The sequence below is a fragment of the Rhipicephalus sanguineus genome, chromosome 6 (genome assembly GCF_013339695.2).
Source record: "Rhipicephalus sanguineus isolate Rsan-2018 chromosome 6, BIME_Rsan_1.4, whole genome shotgun sequence".
Taxonomy (NCBI): Eukaryota; Metazoa; Arthropoda; class Arachnida; order Ixodida; family Ixodidae; genus Rhipicephalus; species Rhipicephalus sanguineus.
In genome coordinates this window covers 36,249,216-36,270,991 of record NC_051181.1, presented here as the reverse complement: position 1 = coordinate 36,270,991, position 21,776 = coordinate 36,249,216, and the positions used below count along the sequence as shown (strand labels likewise).

General features: G+C 44.4%; 1 protein-coding gene across 1 annotated transcript in view; it reads left to right on the top strand.

Annotated features, from left to right (window-relative positions):
* The first annotated feature begins 3,129 nt into the window (after window positions 1-3,129).
* LOC125758833 (L-serine dehydratase/L-threonine deaminase-like) overlaps window positions 3,130-21,776 on the top strand; it is a 33,239-nt gene continuing 14,592 nt past the window's right edge. The window contains exons 1-3 of the mRNA XM_049416486.1: window positions 3,130-3,325; window positions 13,831-14,059; window positions 16,476-16,515. Of these exons, the coding sequence (XP_049272443.1) occupies window positions 3,131-3,325; window positions 13,831-14,059; window positions 16,476-16,515 (464 nt within the window). The 5' untranslated portion in view covers window position 3,130. The remainder of the gene's footprint in view (window positions 3,326-13,830; window positions 14,060-16,475; window positions 16,516-21,776) is intronic.

Below are 21,776 nucleotides of genomic sequence, written 5' to 3'. Positions count from 1 at the left end.
CCACGTCGAGGACAGCAGAGGTCATTGGTGGCGCGAGACGGACATTACCCTTAGTTTTGACAATGAGTGCGGCCTACAAATTATTATTACAGCCCAAAGCGCTTAGACACCCTTAGTCATAAGATGTTAAACCGTGAGCAGTTCTGGAAAGGCATTCATGACAGCTGCGCAGATGTGAGATAATTTGTGCGGCGCCGTTCAGTATAAATATTTCGACTTGCTCTAACTCTAGCTGTTCACTACACGCGATTCGCGCGGCCCAAGGCTACGTCCGATTGTTCTGTGCCGATTATTTCTGCGTTCACAAAAAGAAGATTGCTGAGGAAAACGTTTTCGTTGCGCAATTTTTTTTCTTTGCTCTTTTTGTTGTTGCCTACCTCCAGAAGCTACTGTCATAGGCTGAGGATCTTCGCGACACCTGCGAAGTCTGCTTGCATTGCTTTACGCTCCTCAAGGAAAACCTGTCTACATCTAACCGCGATGAGGTAGACCAGGCAATTCTTCAGGAAGAAGAAGCGATTGATATCTTGAACAGGCGCGCCCATCTTTCCTCTGATGATTGTAGGCGCGGTTGTAGGCTGCAAACTGTTTGCACGTTAGCCATTTAGAGGGCGGCAGCAGCCCACGTTTGCACACGCTAGAGACAAATAAAATCTGAAAACACATTTTTCTTGACGAAAAGCAACCACAGCAAGGTGTTGCTGCGGCAGAATAATTAAAAACTGCGATTTACGCACAATGCAAGCTAATAACAACCATCAGTCGCACTGAAGTGAGCACACACAGCAAGGGTCATTTTGACCAGTTATATCTCGTAAACAAAGCAAATGAGGACATATAATATTAAAACCGTGTGTTCACTGACATAAGTGCTCTATGATAAAAAAGTGTCGTCAAAATTGAGACCGGAGTTTTTTTTATTTTATTTTTTGAAAATGTACTTTTTTGAAAAAACTCGCTTCTTTAACTATTCTTTTCTTTTTTTTCGCTGCCCGTAGGAAAATAATCTTCCGTATAAATGTTGCAAAGGCTCTTTTCTATAGTTGACATTGTTTTCAAGTTTCTGTTTGAAATAGCAAAGGCGCCAAGGCGGCTCAAACTTAGGACCCTTTTTTGATTTCGGCTGTGTTTGCCATTTTTTCCCATTTTCTTTTTAAGGACGGCATAAGAAAAGCATGGATGTAATACACAGTAATGCGTATTAAAACCAGCAAAAAAACTTTTCGACATATCGTTTATAGTTGGCGCTAAATTCGGCCGTGAAATCCGAAAACATTGCAGTGAGCAAAAACAGGAGGCCCGCGCCGCCACCTTCAAATATTTTTTTGGCGTGCTGGGAGCGTTTCCTGGAAATAAAAGTTTCAGTTCCGTACACTTTGAATGTGCCCACATAACATATAAAAAACCCAGGCAAAACAAAAATTGCGACCGGACAGGCATGGTCAATCTCTCGTGGAATCACCCAAGTTTCTCCTACATTACACAGCTCTTTCGAGCCGAGTAGCTATTGCGCGAGCTCCCGCTGCCGTAGGTTCTGCTTGCGATCGCGGCCCGTCACTCGCTACCCCTACGCTGGCCTCCTCGCTCGAAGCAACTTGCCGCAACGTATATGTCATCGAAAGAATACTTTTGGGGCACTCGCTGGTCTCGCATTGCAGTTCCAGAAACGACGCCTTTGCGTTTGTAAGCTCGTTCCCGGACGCGTATTCCCGAACGGTGACACGTTGGACACACTGCACCGATCACGAGGATGTTCAATGCTGTTATGTCAGCGATCAACGAAGACTCTTTCTACCGTGATCTTTCTTCGTCGTTGAAGAGTCCGGTCTTCTCTTTGAGAGGCACTGACATACTCGAACGCCACGGCAATCTCGTCGGAAGCATCGCCGTCGCCGTCGCTAGGCCTCACGGCAGCAGACGCACTTGCCGTTCGGCGAGTGTTTGGCTTCAATTTGCGCCGGCGCCCTCGAAATTTGTTCACCGAGCGATACTTCACTGGCCAATGACTGCGCTTGCTACGGTTCTCTTCGTCCATGATGAAAATAAATACGCGAGAGAAACGTTCAGCTGCGCAGCTCGATGTAACACGGACCCTGCAAGCAGGCTTCGCAACACGCAAGGCGTGCAGCGGCCAATGGCGGCCCCCGATACGTACCACGTGATTTAAAAGCCAATCGCAGCGCTCGAAAAGCGCGGTAAAAGCATGCTTTCTTTATTATTTCTTGCGCTTCTGCAGCGCGGGAAACGGTGGGTATTTGAAGATCTCCTCATACGATCCCCAATGGCGAGCGGCCGCGCGTTATCGGCCGCGAGGCGCTAGAAGACATCACACTTTCGGTCAAGACTAACAGCCACCTCGCGCTCTTTAGACGCAATTTTAACGCATTTCCAGCTGAGTCTCGACTTTGATTTTTATTTTCGTAAGAGTAGAGATACTAATCTTAACAAAACAGGCGAAAACAAAAAATCGATAATTTTTGAAGAAACTCGCGTTTTTCGACCCGCATAATGAAAAACATAAGTGTACATGTTGGTTGCGACTCATTCATCTTCCGTGACAGTAGCCAGGCTTTCGCCTTTTTGTGTTACAAGAGTTTACCACCTGCCGAATACTTCTTTTCAACAGAGCCCATTTCTTGTAGTAGCTACTCTACCTTGCGCAAAATTATTTCAGGTGCCGTCTTCCGACTCCTTAGCTTAGATTTAAATGCACCAAATGTACTTTCTTTCGGGGCTCTGTCCCTTGAATAGAGTGACGAGAAGGTTTCGATGCCTTGCAAGAGTTTCTTAGAGGTTCAAAGAGATTTAGGTTATAGAATCAATTTTTACTCCGGTTTTTCTGCTCTCCCAAATTGCTTTGTTATTTTTTTTGTTCAAATTGTCCGTTTCATTACTTATACCCTAACTTTCCTATTGCTCTATTCCTAATATTCTCCGATTTTGTTTCATTTTTACTCCTTTCATCTTTCAACGGCCAGAACCTAATTATAATTTAAGAATTTTCTTTTAAAACTACCCTGTTCTTGTCCAATCCCCCTGCGTGGGTGTGTGCCACAGTTCCAAAGGACCACTCTACTCGACCCAATAGCGGGTATTAACCACATGAAGACAACCCGCTTGTAGCGTCGCGATGGAGTCTGCAAAATCCGTGGCGAGTGAGCGATCTTCAAAGGTTGATTTGTCACGACCATTGCATGTGCGTACGCCGCTACTCGAAAGCCTTCCGCTGTCGCAGATCTACGGGCAGCGAGTCTACATCAAGATGGACAACGTTCAGCCATCTGGATCCTTTAAAATCAGAGGAATGGGCGTCCTCTGCCAGGACGTACGTACGAATTTTCTTCTCAACAGACAACGTGAGATGTTTGGCCTTGCAAGCTCGTTAATCAGTAGCATAGAAGAACTGAGCGCTGAGACAGTTGGTATTCCATACTAACGACAAATTGTGCGAAAAAAAAAAAAACACCAGAGACGAGAAAGTAACATGAAACGGACGCAGCTGATTTATTGCCAGATACACGTAAATACAACAAACACACGTGGGAAAGCTTACATACTGGCGGTTAAATAATCATTTCCTAGCATGGTGAATATTTGTAATTTGCAATTTCTATTTTGCGCCCATCTCATGTTCTTTTCTCATCTTTGGTCTTTTTATGTTTTTCGTGCAGTTTGTCCTCAGTATTCAATAGACTGTGGTGTGTATTTATGTTGAAACACTTCCTACACTGCGTCATAGTAGTCGCAAGGAATCTTCCACCTTTATTTTACTATATATTATTCTTGGGGTTTTACGCCCCAAAACTACTATATGATTATGAGAGACGCCGTAGTGGAAAGCTCCGGAAATTTTGACCACCTGGGGTCCTTTAACATGCAGCTAGATCTAAGTACACGGGCTTCAAGCGTTTTGTCTCCGTCGAAATGCGGCTGCCGTGACCGGTATTCGATCCCGCGACCTTCCGTTCAGCAGTCGAGCGACTAGACTACCGCGGCGGGTTCATCTGTGCTTTAGTGTTCTACAAAGCAGCTTTATTTATCTATGCAGGAGTCGGCAACCTTTTCAGGTGGCAGGTTGAGTGCAGACAAATAAAAGAATTATTATTGTCAATTCGGCGAATTGACAATAATGTAGAAGATGAAATGTATATCAAGTTTACTTCAGCACGTATGTCACAAGGTTGCAATTTACAAACAGGTTACAAGCCAAAAAAAAAAAAACTTTTTCAATGCGACTTCTGCAGCCAACTCGCAAATACCTAAATCGAGGTTGTTCACCTACAGACGCAAAAAAGTCGTGCACTTGTTCATCGGTTAATCGCGAACGCAAGTTTGATCTTTCTTTGTTCCTCTCTCGCCCAATTGGAAGTCAAAACTGCCATGTCGCCTTTCAGATAGGAAGTGACAAAGTGCCTCGCAGGCCGCAAGTTGCTGACCCCTGATTTAAGGAATACATGATCATGGCCGCTGTTTTCATCCAGCGGCCGTGACATGACATAGCGCATAGAGGAAAACAGACTTGAGAAAGAAGGAGTAGGAGGTGGACCTAAATTCCAACTGTTTATTTTAACTGTAGAGCCAGGACGATACAGCGGATTGAACTGAGTTTAATTGAATTGAATTTTATTTCTGAAGTTTTTTACACAAAGTTTGTAAACACTGTGTGGACCCATAGCCATAGGCTAGTTTGGGTCTTAAAAGTAACATTTTATATTGCCACTTCGGTAAAGCGCAACTAAATAAAGTAATATAATGTCGAATATCGAATAAAGAATCAGTAAACCTAGCTATATTGTTTATATAGCGCACAAAAGAATAAAAAAACGTTATAACACAGGAAAGAACAAAAGAAAAAAACACCTATGTACATATAAAAATGAGAATTAGTCGTCAGACTAAACATGACCTTACATTCACAAAGCAATCAATTCTAAGTAGTGTTTTTCTAGTGCTTTTGTAAAATAGGAAGCCATTTTTGTTTCAAAAGGAATAACATTCCAGATCTTGGTACCAGCTAACTGTAACCGACATTCACCATATATGTTAGTCCGTGACATATTTCTATTATCAAAGGCTAGTTGTCTAGTAAAACGATAAGGAGCGCGAAACAATGACAAGGGTGGTTGTAAGTGACAGTAGTGTATACATGTGTGGCTAGTTTTAATTTCTATAGCAGATCGATTCTCCTGACTGCATCTGTATCGTTAATAAATCACAGCAACGTGATGATCAGCAGGGTCTCGTTTTCAAAGAGGTCAGCGGAACTGTCCCTAACGGCAATTCACGCACATTTTTCGAATGTCGATTATTTTGACCTCACGTAGCAGCCTTGTAGCAGCTGCCGACACCTGCATACCGCGATGCGCAGCCAAGTGTGCATTACATGATTCGGTGTAAATAATTCATACTTCCGTGTTCGGTCATTGACGCAACGCCCAGTTCCGCCTAAGTAGGTCTTTGCACACGACTTCGGCATTTCCTACACAACGCCAGTCGCGCATTTCATTACGGCGTGCTTTTTGTGTAATCGTGCCTGAACGCGAAGCAAACCTAAATCGAAAAAAAAAATATATATATATATATATATATATATATATGGCTGATCCCTTGGTATATTACAGCTTGTAGAATGTCTATTGTTGTTTGGTAGATATAGCACCGCTTCATGCGGACGCACCAAGGTTGACGCCTGGCGGCACATCTCCATACCGACAACTAACGCCCATGATCACGATTTAACCATTGCGGTAGCTGAAGTTGTCAAGATATACGCGGACACCACATATGGTGAATCCCGCGCACAGATGATTTCATGATTTCATGAAATCAACAATCACATAGTAAACAGTGACGCTCGATACGCACTCGATAAGAACGCAGAGAAACGCGACGAGCGTCGTGTCTTCTCTCTAGCCTGGCCTTTAATTCTCACAGGGCGAGCGGGGAACGCGGTGCGACAGCCAGGCGAGCGTCGGAGAGCTATTTCTCGATATGGATGGATGCTATGAGTGAGGCTTCCTCGCTTTCCTCGCTTGGGATAAACCCGCCGCTTCGCGGTGTGTTAAAGCGTTGACGAAATTAAGCTTCTGTTGGAAACGCGCCTGTTAGGACGGTCGTTGCAACGGCGCGTTGCCGGAGGTAATTGCGGAGGCAAAGAAGTTTTTTTTTTCGAGCCTGGTGACACCCATGTCAACGCCCCGTTATAACGGGGACGCTCATAGCTTCCATCCATCCATCCATCCATCCATCCATCCATCCATCCATCCATCCATCCATCCATCCATCCATCCATCCATCCATCCATCCATCCATCCAAGAGCACTGTGAGGGGACAGTGTGAAATATAAAAGGCGCGTACATGCAGCCTCCGTAATGTGTTTGGCGGTGGCTCAGTGGGCTAAACGCCCGCCAGCCATCGTCGCAGGCCGAGAGGTCGTAGGTTGGACTCCTGTGAACGGAACTTTTTCTTATAGTTTTTTCTTTGCTATCTCATGGTGTTTATTTTGCTGACGTATTTCCGTCACGGAAATACGTCATGAAAGTCTTGGTGGACCCCAGCATAAAACACTTTCGCGTTAAAATATGCTTCTGGCGCTTTTAGTTCCGGCTCGAATTTCGGTTCGGTTTGGTTCGACACCTTGATTGCCACAGCTGTCGTTAAACGCCCACCTTAAGATCTCAGTCAAGAGAACTCCTCCGGTATTACTCGCCATGTAGATACCTTGATATTCCAACATGATATGCTGAGTCGTTCTGTACAGTTATTCTACCCACGCGTAGATATATTAATAATAATATATAGGGTTTTACGTTCCAAAACCACGATATGATAGTGAGGCACGCCGTAGTGGAGGGCTCCGGAAATTTTTACCATCTGGTGTTCGTGAACGCGCACTGACATCGCACAGGATACGACTATATAGAATTTCGCTTCCATCGAAAAACGACAGCCGCGACCGGGATCGCCAAGGTAGGTCGGTTAATTAAATGGAAGTGAGGCTTATTGGCGAAAAAGCATTATTCTGCATAATAATCAGTGGTACGCCGACATGGAGTTTTAGGAAGGCGGCTTCACTAGTACTCACTCATCAAAATCATACTCAGGGATGCCCATATAGATGCGAGGACGCACTTTCAATCCGTTTTCATCTTAGAACTACAGACACAGTCAGGGTAGTTTGCTGAAAAAAGTTCGGGGGTTCAAATACCTATCCACTTCTCAGTTCGAGGGCTCGGTGCCTTACGTGATGGGAAGGTCGAGGGTTCGATCCTCCGAAACACTTGTTAAGTCCTGGGTTCGAGATATTCATTAAACTCATACGCCACTATACGTTTCACATGTATTTCCTATCCAGCCCTAAGTATTCATAAGAAAAAGGCGTGGCGTTTCGCGACGGACAGATTTTCTGGGCAAGTAGCCTGCCTGTACATTAAAACATATCAGTTAAGGAGCCGACGCGTGGAGTTCAAGAAAGCCAGAAACATTTGCGGTGAATGAATGGGCGCTTGGAAATTAACTATGGAAATAAGTAACGGCTGTTGAGAAATGACAAGACCGGGCTTGATAAGTAGCTTGAGGTGTAAACTCCAAAACACGAGAGTCAAATTTCTCTGAGAAGCGCTCATCGGAAAGCGAACGGAATGTTTAGACGTGAATCCACGCGAAATATTACCTACGCTCACGACCCATTATGAGCGGCGAGCGTGCAATCAGAACATCATTACGTATACGGGCCGCTCTCGCTGTCTACAGTCGATGCGTGCGATCAGCCTTTCTTTCTCCTTCTTTCTTTTTAATGCTGCACCGCCGTGCATCTTTCGAAAGCAGACGACACACGCAATCGCGAAGGGCACCGATATATTTGTGGCTAAATAAATGAGCGGAGTCCGCCTCGGTGGTACAGTGGCTGCGGTGCTCGGCTGCTGACCCGAAAGTCGCGGGTTCGATACCGGCCTCGGCGGTCGCATTTCAGTGGAGGCGAAATGCTAGGGGACCGTGTACTGTGCGAGGTCAGTGCACGTTAACGAATACCAGACGGTGAAAATTTCCGGAACTCTCCCCTACGGCGTGCCGCATAATATCGTGTTTCTGGCACGTACTACCTCGGACATTATTACATTAAATGAACGAGCGGAGGAAAGTACCACAGCTTCGCGCAGAAACAACAACGTTGTTTCGAAGAATGGGCTTTGGCTCGCGTGCGGTTTCCATATTTGACGCGCGCTTGCATTGGCAACAGAAAATATTGTGAAGCATTGCAATGCAAGCTTACATCAGAAGTTTGACACCCTGTGGAAGGCAACTGCGGTGAGTGAAGTTGCTTCAGCACATGGGTGCAATGAGCGTCGAGCTCTCGCTCTCCGATCCACGCCAGGATCCACGCGTACTACAGCAAAACTTGAAGCAAGAAAAGTGTTGGGACGGGCCAGAAAAGTGATCAATTCTAGATTGCCCCTCCAGAAAATATGACGCTTTATTACAAGAGGATAAGGACGAGATGGAGGGAACGAACAGAGCCGTTCGTATAGGCTGGTTTCTGAAGCAGCACTTGAAGCAAGCATGCTCTCGGAAACCACGAAACACTTCATAACAAACGGCAATAGGCGAAATTAACTACCTCGAGATATAAATTCAGACTGGCTGAACTATCACACTCGATTAATGAAGGCAACATCGATGACCTACGGAGTGTCAACGGGATGGAAGAAGCAGTAAAAAGACGGCAGCATTATAAGAGCGAAAGGAGAACGCTGCGCATGTAGGAGGGATCGAAATAAGCTGAGTAAATTTACGAGCAATTTCAATGGGATAATGAAGGCGACAGAAGCCTTCTATACATTTCGCAGATAAGTCATCCGACAAGACACCAGAGTTCAATGTGTAACTTTCAATGAAGTAAGCCTAAGCATGGTCCCACAAGGCACGTCCTGCTGTGATGCGGTCGGAGAAACCGGCATAACACTTGACCTCATCGAAGATGGAATGCATTTTATATTTAGGAATAAACTGAAGAAGACAGGCAAATCGGGCGAGTTGGTAAGTTTCCATGATAAAAATATAAAACAGCGCTTTACATACAGGACGAAAGAAAGTGTGTGTCACTTCTTTCTTTCGTTCTGTGTATAAAGCGCTGTTTTATATTTTTTTATGTATATTTAGGAAGCTTGCGACACTCCAAATGTGCTAATGTGTTGGGGAAAGCGCCATATAAGATATTAATACGTAAGAAGCAAGACGAAAAAGGTGAATAATTAGAAACTGATCAGCTTAGTTTGAATACTATACGAAATATTTACGAAGCAAAGTTCGAATAAGGTAGAAGAAACACTTGACTTTAATCAACTCAAAGAGTACGCTGGCTTCAGGCTAGGGTACTCTACGATTGACCACAGCCATGTTGAGTACAACAAAGCCCTCTGAATGCATTGCATAGTCAACGAATCTGCATTCGGCTAGGAACAGATACGAGCAGTCTCGGAAGCCATGCGTCGCCGAGGAGTGCTTTACGAAAGAAGGGGAATCGTTCGAGGGCCCATTTCTTTGTTAGACACGACCAAATGAATACAATTAAGCCAAGGAAGGCATAGGGGACATTATTTGTCTTTTTTACCCGTAATTTAATGATTATGACCTAAATATAAAGAAATTAAAATGGACGAAAAAACAACCCTTCCGTCGGTGGGGTCCAAACCCACAACCTTCGAATTACGCGTCCGACGCTCCAACAGTTGAGCTACGGCGGAGGGCGCTCCATCGTCCACTTTGTTGGGTATTTATGTGTGTTTAGACCTTGGGAGTGCTCGCCAGCGCCACTCGTAGCCAAGGCGGCGAGTGTGGAACGCTTTTTTTTTTTTTTTGCCGAGGGCGTAATGTGGCACCGAGTGCTTTAAACATATGTGAATACATATACAAGGACTCCTTGCTTCTCAACAGGAAAAATAAATTGCTACCCAGAGATACAATCTCACCAGTGTTGTTTACTGCATGCTTAAAATATATAGAGAAACGTCTAGATTGCGAAAAAACGAGAATAAAGGTTAACAGAGAATATCTTAGAAACTTAGGATTTGCAGATTGTATGTGCTCTTAGCAATGACAGCAGTGAATCGCAAAAAGACAATGATTAAGGACCTAAACCGGGCCAAGAAAGTGTTGAAGCTAGGTTGATAATAAATAGATGCAGCAGGCCAAGCTAATGTTCGGTGACCTGGCAAGACAACGCGAGTTCCCGATTGGCAACCGGACCCTAGAATGTGTCGAATGGTATGTATATCGAGGTTATTTATTAAAAGGGAAGCCTGCTAGTGTAAAGGAAATTGACTGAGGAATAAAGATGGGCTCGAGCGCATGTGGCAGGCACGCCAAAATCGTGACCAGCAACTTAGACGTCCCAAACAAGAAAGCGTATATGGGTCATTCCACGCCAACTGTCCCAGTCGGGGCGCTCGACAAAAATCAATTTCTCTTAAAAAATCTGAGAAAATTACGTACATATAGGCTTTAGTTCTACAGTATTTTCCCAAAATGTTTCGAGCGGCAAAATTTTATCGGGCACGTGAGCGCCATTTGAACTTCTCGATATGGTGGAAAACCAGGTACGAAAGAAAAATTCGCTATAAATGAACTGTTTCACGCATTCATTCGAAACTTGCTTTTTTGTGTTTTTATAGCAGCGGGCTTTTATTATAGGGCAGTTGCTTAGAGTAGCTTTATATTTTTCACTCCTTAGCGCTTAGGTAAAATTGAGTAAATTGTAGCGTGTTCGGGAATTTTTTTACAAAAGACGATTGTAGACCAAATGCACCAATTATTTTTATAGAACTCCCCATAAAACGTAATATCTTCTAAAATTTTTGTTTTGCCTGTATGCGGCGCACAGGCCCTAAAATAAAATCATGAACTTGGAAAAAACGCTACATTGGCCTATGTTCAGACGTCTCTAGCACCCTAAGGTGGTCCAAGAAAAAATAAGCAGAAAAGCGCATACGATTGAGAATTATAACAACTTCGTCCACAGAAAGTTTAATCGAAGTAGTTTTTGTTTTAGTCAAGAAAAAAATTTTTGAAGTTTAGTCCCACCATTGCATTATTTTGCTATGGAGGCAATACAAACCGACTGAATTTACTGCATAAAATAAAAAAGAGGCAGTGTATTCGTAGCACATGGTCTTCAGTTCCTTTTGTTAGTGCTTTGTAATGTATATTACATATCAAGGACATAATAAACAGAGGTAAAAATATAAGAATGCCATTGGCTTAGATGCCAAAATTCTCCAATAATGAATCGCGTTACTTATTGCATTGTTTACGCACACCGGAGGCGGCGTGGGCGCCGCCGGACAACTGCGCCACAAAAATAGGCTGTTGTGATCTTATAACAGCTGTAAAAGAGTGCATGTCACCAGATAGGCAAATTTTGCTTTAACCAAAATCTGCTGTCTGCAACCATCCAAATAAGGATGTAAAAAATAGCTTGGCATATCCCGTGCGTAGTGTCGCGGACGAGGGACGCGCCGCGTAAATACGTGGCGCGTCGTCACATACTGCGCCGTTCGTTGCGGAATACACAAATGAACTTCATTTCGATCCGCTATAAATGGCCACGCTCACGCCTCCTTTCTCCGGTCTACATGAACTTTGAGAGAATTTATTTTGACGCCAAATGATTCTCAGAGCCGCATGCAATAAGTAATGCGATTCATTATTGGTTGAATTTTGGCATCTAAGACAATGATATTGTTATATTTTTACCTCTGTTTATTATGTCTTTGATACGTAATATACATTATAAGGTACTAACAAAAGGAACTGAAAACCATGTGCTACGAATACACTGCCTCTTTTTTATTTTATGCAGTAAATTCAGTCGGTTTGTATTGCCTCCATAGCAAAATAATGCAATGGTGGGACTAACCCTTTGCGACACGGCGTCCTCGTTTGGGGACGCGAACTTTGGAGGAACGTCTCACTCCGCGTGTTTCTTCAAATGACCTGAAACTCAGTGTGCACATTCGTGCACACTTCCTGATTAGACAACTAGCGGTCATTTACCTTCATTGTCCTGCGTATTGCTGCAGAGGATCACTTTGCTGGAGACACTACCATGTTAGACGATCGTTTGACGTGCCGCGTTCCAGGACCAACGTCAAGAGTATTTTTTTTTCCGCTCGAAACGAATACAACCGAAAAAGCAAGTGTGCATGCTTTTCGGGCCTAACTGTTGATTCTTTTTATGCAAGTACTGAAGCTGACTGATGGCAGAATAATTAGATAATGAGTTACATGCTAATTAAAATTTTTTACTGAAACTCGCACAAAACAACACATTGCTTCGTTTTCTTTCTTGGAATGTAATAGCGAGCGTCTTGAAATGATGCCATGCGCATTTGAAGCATTTGCAGACAGTGCATCATAATTCGTGTCTGAAGGGGCTAAACTTCAAGAATTTTTTTCTTGACTAAAACAAAAACTACTTCGATTAAACTTTCTGTGGACGAAGTTGTTATAATTCTCAATCGTATGCGCTTTTCTGCTTATTTTTTCTTGGACCACCTTAGGGTGCTACAGACGTCTGAACATAGGCCAATGTAGTGTTTTTTCCAAGTTCATGATTTTATTTTAGGGCCTGTGCGCCGCATACAGGCAAAATAAAAATTTTAGAAGATATTACGTTTTATGGGGAGTTCTATAAAATAATTGGTGCATTTGGTCTACAATCGTCTTTTGTAAAAAAATTCCCGAAAACGCTACAATTTTCTCAATTTTACCTAAGCGCTAAGGAGTGAAAAATATAAACCTACTCTAAGCAACTGTCCTATAATAAAAGCCCGATGCTCTAAAAACACAAAAAAGCAAGTTTCGAATGAATGCGTGAAACGGTCCATTTATAGCGAATTTTTCTTTCGTACCTGGTTTTCCACCATATCGAGAAGTTCAAATGGCGCTCACGTGCCCGAAAAATTTTTGCCGCTCAAAACATTTTGGAAAAATACTGTAGAGCTGAAGCCTTTATGTACGTAATTTTCTCAGATTTTTTTAGAGAAATTGATTTTTGTCGAGCGCCCCGACTGGGACAGTTGGCGTGGAATGACCCATATACAATCACTGCATTTTGCCAGCGCTAACATATGGGCCAGAAACTTGGCGGAGATAACAAAGAAACTCGTGAAGTTAAGGACTACGCTGCGTGCGATGGAAACGAAATTGATAGGCGCAACATTAAGGACCAAAAGGCACCCGAATAGATGAGGGAAGAAAGATGCGCAGCTCATATTGTATATATAGTTGATATTGAGGGAAGAAAGTGGACCTTGATAGTTAGCGTATCGCGTAGGACAGATAACCAATCGTCAATTGAAGCGACGGAATCGATACCAAGGGACGGAAAACTCAGCCGAGGCTGGCAGGTGGCTATGGCGTGATTAAATGAGAAATTTCACATGTTATTTCTTGCATGTAGATATACGCTTTTATTTTCTACCTCTGTTTACCTTTAGTGTAATTGTCACAGTTTCTCTTATGTATATTTCTAAATGGGCCCCGTTGTAGGCTTTGGCTATGGGACCATACAGTTTGTGCACAATTTGTACAAGATAATCTGTGCAATAAAGAACACTAAAAGAAAGGGAATCAGCCGAAGCAGGACAAGGCGAATTGGACATCATTGGAAGACGCCCTCGTCCTGCAGTGGACAACAAAATAGACTGAAGATGATGATCATGTAGACACTGCAGATGTGCATGTTGAATATTTCCTTACGGATGTGATGCTGTCAAAGTGCACTCACTTCATAAGCGCGGCATAAACAATGGTCTCTCCAATGCTCGCAGGCTAAGCGGCAAGGTGCCTCCAAGGTGGTCATCGCGTCGGGCGGTAATGCCGGCATGGCGGTGGCGTATGGCGCGCGTCAGCTGGGAATGGAGTGCGTGGTGGTGATCTCCGACAACGTTCCACATCGCATGGTCGACAAGCTGAAGCTCGAAGGGGCGCGCGTCGAGGTACGAGGCAACAGCTGGGACGATGCCGACGTGCGAGCCAGGGAAATCGTCGCACAAGAAGGTGCATTTGGAGTGACTTCTCATTAGTTACAGTACCACAACATCTGCCAATACATTGGGTTGGGTCGCCTAATACGCAATTCAGCCGATATTCATGGCACAATTCCTTTCTCGTGGTAAATGATTTATTATTATGCCTTATGAGGGTGTATGGAGCAGGGCACAGAAAGCAGGGAAGTTGGTTGCTGTGAGAGATACTTGCTACCGAATACAGCGAATTCACACCATGCCAATTGACCCAGCCTTTTCTCAAATGTACTCGAAGTAAACAAATGTGCTCGTTTACTGCGTTGACAACAGCGAATTACTACGACACTTCGGACAAAAAGTTCACCGCAGTTTACGACACTGCATACTGCAAAATTAGCGCGCAGCTGCTTAGGATGTTCGCGATATCAGAAAGGCAGGGTCCTCCCAGCGGCGGTGGTTCGTGTGCTTGAACCGCCCTCGTCGCCGGGTCTTCACGGCGACGGCGCTCTGCTTCGCCGGCGCGTGCCTCCGGATTCTCCACGGCAGTGCCGGCGCTAAGCCCATGCACGGGCACCTCGTTTAGCAGCAGACGACATACTTGCTCCGGTTGCGTCTCTCATTTTCAGAAAGAAAGCAGGAACGCAAGAACGCGTGGCTCAAGACCTCGCGCTCTCTTCGCTATCGCCATCTTTCATCCTCCGCTGCCCTCCTCTTCCATCCTCTTCTGTGCCATTCGTTCGCTCTGTCACAACGGACAATAAAGACGCGAAACCCATCAACGGGCGCTTGAGACCTGCGCTCTAAAAAAGGATTTCGTTATGTGGGAGCTTTCCGAATGTCGCAGTGCGTCGTCTGAGTGACGATCGTTAGAAAGCTGAGCTTTAAAGCGAACATTTTTAAGCGAAGGCTTCACGATTGACACATTTCGGTGGTGGCGGCGGCGGCTTGGTTCACGAGAACCTCGGCGCCGGCGAGTGTACGGGAATGCGTGTGTACACAAATAGGCCCCCGAAGGTGCGCCGGTCACATCTGCATGAGCCGTTTTTCCAGTGAGTGTTGCTCTCTCGATGGCGGACTTGTCGGCTGCCAGCCGTTTGTATGAAAATCTGATCTTTTATCGAGGTCGCTTGTCGTTTCACGTTTCCACACTTCAATGTTGCCTTTCGTCGCTGCATTTTACTGCTTCACGCATGACTGTCGTTACTGCAACAGAAGTGTTGCGCTTCTAAGCACTTGGGTCCAATTCCTCGCATGGAGAATGGAAACAGTTAGCACGAAGCATTGCACAATGTGAAAAAAAGAAAGAACAACAGTACGTCAGGAATGCATACGCCAATCTTCGCTTGCCCTCATGTTACCGATGGAGCAAAGGCTCCTGGTTTTTTTTTTTTTTTTTTGCCTGTCTCCTTGACTTTCTGGGCGCTGCTGCCGTGGTGTGGCTCGATTAGCGGCGTGCGCGGCACTACACACCAAACAGAAAGAATAAGCAGCTCACTTGTGCATTTCGGACTACTTGCCGTTCTTCCGAGCCAGATTCTGCTGCGTGTCACCTATTCAAACTTCGTCATATAAGCTTCCGGTCTGGTGTAACACAGGAGCGGCATTTCATGCGTGCCCGACGCGCTCAGATTCGATATCGCCGGGATCGAGGCCTTCAATTTCGAAGATTAATATGTAAAATTACGTGCGTCTTTTGGGATTTCTAAAAATATTGTGTGTGCCATAAATTTCCACGTCCTATCACTCTTCCGTAAAACACCCGCCTTCAAATTAATAATTAAAAAGTGAATTAACGAGTTTATATCAATTAATCATTGCGGCACAGTATTTCTGCCTCGAAGTAGAGTTCGTGTGCAAAGACGACATGAGCTTGCCTCTCATATGATTTTTATAAAGAATCTGTTGTCCAAAAACAACAACAACAAAAAACGCCCAGTGTAGTCGAATGGACCATTTACTTTTTTCTAAGTACACACGCCTATAAAATGAAGGCCAGCTGACATGTCCTTTCTATAAGACGGAATAAAGCCAAAATTTTCTACATACAAACAGGAAAGCAACTAAAGTTTTGCTTCTTAAGCAACAGTAAACGAACCACAATGTAAGAGATAGATTACCGGCACAAAGAGACTCGTGCCTAAGAGAAATGTTCATTCGCAAAATTCACACACCTTTGTGGGAAAAACAAATGTGCCTTATATTCGTGTAAAGATAGGAGCAGCCCCTCTCTTGTGCCTTCGTTGACAGTAACTGGATAGCTTTGATTATTTAACTTTCTATTAAACGTGATCATAGTAATAGGCAAACGGCCGAATTCCCGTTATACTACATAGTGTTCACAAAAAAAGAAAAGAAAAGAAGAGGCGACGACCCGTACAATATTATGCTACGAGATTATGTCCACACAAGAATACACTTAACGAACATTGCTTTTGAATTTCTTTCAGGCGGATACTATTGCCACCCTTTCGACAATCCGCTGATATGGTAAGCGCGTGTAGTGGCGTCTCGTATTTACACGTCATTGATTATAGTGAGCACGGCGAGGATGAATGTAGCGTCAGCGGTTTCTTGCTTAGCATGTGCTTTATATGACGTGCTAGCTGACTCCATGCCTCCAAGCAGTATACGAGGGATTATTGGTCAGCTGCCAGCTCGTAAAAAAGACCACGTAGCCCGTGACGCCAACAGGCAGAAAAAGAGTGTTCCGCACTCGCCGCCATGGCTGCGATCGGCGCTGACTAACACTCCTAGGTTTATATGCACATATATGCCCCATAAAGTGGACGGGAGGATGACCGCCGCCGTAGCTCAGTGGTAGAGCATCGGACGCGTTATTCGAAGGTCGCAGGTTCGGTCCCTGACGGCGGCAAGTTATCTTTTCGTCCACTTTACTTTCTTCACATTCTAATTATTACAACCAACGTCCCCTATACTCTCCTTGGCATTATTGTCTGTTAGTTCACATTAATATTGTGTCTAACAAAGAAAAACGAGCCCTTAAGAATAATTACATTCCTTCAGGCACGTAAACATTAACAAAACCAGGTACATAAATGTGAATAATACAGCTGCCGCAGAGGTAATCGTACCACACAGCCAATGCACAAGGTCGGTCACTACAGTTGCTGCAACAAGTAACTATGTCATATATACGGTGCAAAAAGAAATCGCGACCATTACTAGGATTTGGGGACATTAGAGTTACATTAGCTACATTTAGGATGCTAGTAGCATATACAGTGACTCTAGGGGACATTAAAGTCACTGTAACGGGAAAAGTACCGCGTTCCTTTTCTCTTCGCCGCCGCGCCCTTTCGGCGGCTTCGCCACATAAATGGTCCAGCTCGCTCGCCTCGCTAGTGTCTCCCGGCCGCAGACGCACGGCGCTTTAGAGGGCGATTGTTTTTATAGGCTCAGGAAAGCGTACAGGAACATTACGACATCCCGTATCGTTTTGAGACTTCATCGAAAGCCTATCGAGGCATCGAAGAATGCCCGGGTAAGGCTCTCTTTGCCATTACCAGCGGGAAAAAGGATGCCAAACGACGGGCTGTGTGGCTGCACAGAATTAGGCGGGAAAATTTTGTTCCCACGACTGATACCCGCATTGTGAGGTAAGCGCTTCATTGAGAATTCGCGAATGTTTCGGGGAATGTTGGCGCCTACCCTGCACTAGTGCAGCTTGTTCGCGTGGTTGTCGCAGGAGGTTCATGCACAATAACATTTTATTATGTTTGGCGTAAAATTGACGCCTTTGGGCTCACACATTCTTATTATTGTTGCTTTTCATGTTCATGCCACTTCATGATTATACATATAAACTATTCTCTCTATTTTCAGTGATTTGTATAATAATTTTTGTATTACTTGACGCCATGTTAAACTTGTAAAGTGCATTCTGTATTTTGCATTCATGATTGTCCGCCATCCTGCTGCATTGCCAACTTGTAAAGGGGTCGGGACCTCGTCAAGCTCTCGAGCTTTTAGTCCTGTACTCCTCCTATTGAAAGGAAATAAATTGATTGATTGATTGATTGATTGATTGATTGATTGATTGATTGATTGATTGATTGATTGATTGATTGATATAATGATCAGCGCGCCATGAAAACTGACTGCTACAGATTGGTACTGCCTGACGTGACTGTATGACGAACACAAATAACAGATGGTAGCATGAAAATAATGGCTGATGCTCTCGCGGCCGGTTCGCTTGCTTGATATGCCCCGAAATCGGTATTGCGTGACGTGACTGTATGACGAACATAAATACCGTGCGGTAACATGAAAATAATGGTACACATGTCATGTAACGCATGATTTACATGCCATGCTCATGATGCACTCGCGGCCGGTTCGCTTGTTTGATATGCACCAAAATCGGTATTGCGTGACGTGACTGTATGACCAACATAAATACCGTGCGGTAACATGAAAATAATGGCACGCATGCCATATATGGCATGATTTACATGCCATGCCCATGATGCTCTCACGGCCGGTTCGCTTGTTTGATATGCACCAAAATCGGTATTGCGTGACGTGACTGTATGACCAACATAAATACCGTGCGGTAACATGAAAATAATGGCACGCATGCCATGTATGGCATGATTTACATGCCATGCCCATGATGCTCTCACGGCCGGTTCGCTTGTTTGATATGCACCAAAATCGGTATTGCGTGACGTGACTGTATGACCAACATAAATACCATGCGGTAACATGAAAATAATGGCACGCATGCCATGTATGGCATGATTTACATGCCATGCCCATGATGCTCTCACGGCCGGTTCGCTTGTTTGATATGCACCAAAATCGGTATTGCGTGACGTGACTGTATGACCAACATAAATACCATGCGGTAACATGAAAATAATGGCACGCATGCCATGTATGGCATGATTTACATGCCATGCTCATGATGCACTCGCGGCCGGTTCGCTTGTTTGATATGCACCAAAATCGGTATTGCGTGACGTGACTGTATGACCAACATAAATACCATGCGGTAACATGAAATAATGGCACGCATGCCATGTATGGCATGATTTACATGCCATGCCCATGATGCTCTCACGGCCGGTTCGCTTGTTTGATATGCACCAAAATCGGTATTGCGTGACGTGACTGTATGACCAACATAAATACCATGCGGTAACATGAAAATAATGGCACGCATGCCATGTATGGCATGATTTACATGCCATGCCCATGATGCTCTCACGGCCGGTTCGCTTGTTTGATATGCACCAAAATCGGTATTGCGTGACGTGACTGTATGACCAACATAAATACCATGCGGTAACATGAAAATAATGGCACGCATGCCATGTATGGCATGATTTACATGCCATGCCCATGATGCTCTCACGGCCGGTTCGCTTGTTTGATATGCACCAAAATCGGTATTGCGTGACGTGACTGTATGACCAACATAAATACCGTCATGATTTTCACGTTACCACTTGTCATTCGTGTTCGTCATACAGTCACCTCACGCTATACCAATTTGGGTGCATTTCAAGCTAGCGAACCACCCGCCATCGCAGCATGAGCGTGGCAAGTGAGTCATGCCGTACGTGACATGGAAGTAATGATTTTCATGTTACCACCTATCGCTAACGTTAGTCATACAGAAATAGCTCGTCATAAAAAAATTGGTATATATGCATTTCATTAAACGACCGCGAGCGCCCCGAAACCATGTCATGTAAATCACGTTTTACATGGCATGCCTGTCAAGATTTGCACGTTATAACCAGTCACTTATGTTCGTCATACACTCTTGTCACGCCATGCCAATTTTGTTGTGTATCAAGCTATCGAAGCGGTCGTGAGCGCACCATGAGCGTGGCATGTAAATCATGCTGTACATGGCATGCATGTCATTATTTTCATGTTATCACCTTAATTTAAATTTGTCATACAGTCATGTTATGCCATACCAAATTTGGTGCACTTCCCATTAACGTAGCGGCCAGGACAGCACAAAGTCGGGGACGGATAGATAGATAGATAGATAGATAGATAGATAGATAGATAGATAGATAGATAGATAGATAGATAGATAGATAGATAGATAGATAGATAGATAGATAGATAGATAGATAGATAGATAGATAGATAGATAGATAGATACGTACATAGTCACAGAAATTCGCTAAGAAATGCTCGCATTTAATAAATGCAGACAGCCGAGCGCGTAAATGCCGCGCAGTTCGCATTTCCTTATCGCGTTAGTACGCGTGCGTGCGCATGTAGGCAAGTGAAAATTGCCGCTATTTCTTTCCTAATCAGTCAGAGAACAACGGTATGCTTCATTCGGGGCTGCAAAATCGCACGCAATGCGTAAAACATGCGTTACTCCACGCGAAATCAACACCGCACCGCCGCAGCTTCGCGGCGCTGGACCAAATATGGCGGCGCGCACGACGGTCGCGGTACTTTTCCCGTTCCAGTGACTTTAGGGGACATGTTCAAGTAGCGCCATCTCTCGTCGGTGAAAGCGGTAGCCTGCGGTAACTGAATGGGAACCAGGCGAAATAAATAATATCTGACGAAAAAGAAACTTATCTAAAACGACTCCCGGTCCTGTACAGCAGAGACTTATTTGAGCATTCTATTAAAATTACGGTATCGCGCTACAAACCGCGTGGCTTCTCAGGGTGTTTTAATATTTTACAATTGGGCCCCATGTGTTTCTAATGGGCGGTGTTCAATTGTCCTGGAAAGCCACCCGCTTTGCAGTGCGATACTGCCACTTTACCAAAATGTTCCAGTAGGTCTCATGCTGTACAGAACCAGGTGTCGTTTTTGATAACTAGCTTTCTTCAAGAGATATGATTTTTTTCGTCTATTTCTCATTCGGTTATTGCTGCCGACGAAAGATGGCGCCACGTACAGATGTCACCAAATATCTTTGGAATGAGTACAGCTGCCGCATAAAGAATATCACACAGGCGGTGCGGAAAGATATTGGGTCGTTAAAGCTGTCGCAAATGTAACCGTACCGCAAAGGGAAGTTGCTCGTTAATATCGGCCAGTGTTAAGTGAATGATGGATATAAGGTTGGCCTGTGTTTGCTAATCTCGGGTAGCGCTGGCAAATTAATATCAGATATTGAGCACAGGCAGCCTTTCTTTCACTGCCGTGACATGACCGGCAAGATTAGTCAATAGTGCGTAACGGGCAAAGTTGGCCGGCAATCCTCAAGGCCATTTCACATAGACATGCGGGAGCCGAGTGTGCTAATCAAGCTCTAACTTATCGCTTCTGCATAAAAAATATCCGAAATTTCAGGGGAAAGGGTGGGGGAGGCAGCCGCTTTCCCCTTGCCCGTCTCCTCCGGTTGCCCATGCCAATGCTAGATGCAATATAACAAGCAGAAATAACGGAAGATACCTTGGCGTACCGTATCTTTTAAATTCGAAGCGTATCTTGGAGAAGTTCTGCGACATTGAGCGTATCTATCTATCTATCTATCTATCTATCTATCTATCTATCTATCTATCTATCTATCTATCTATCTATCTATCTATCTATCTATCTATCTATCTATCTATCTATCTATCTATCTATCTATCTATCTATCTATCTATCTATCTATCTATCTATCTGTCTGTCTGTCTGTCTGTCTGTCTGTCTGTCTGTCTGTCTGTCTGTCTGGCAGCCTACGACTTTGTGCTCTCCTGGCCATTTCGTAAATCGGATGTATACCGAAATTAGTATGGCACCACACG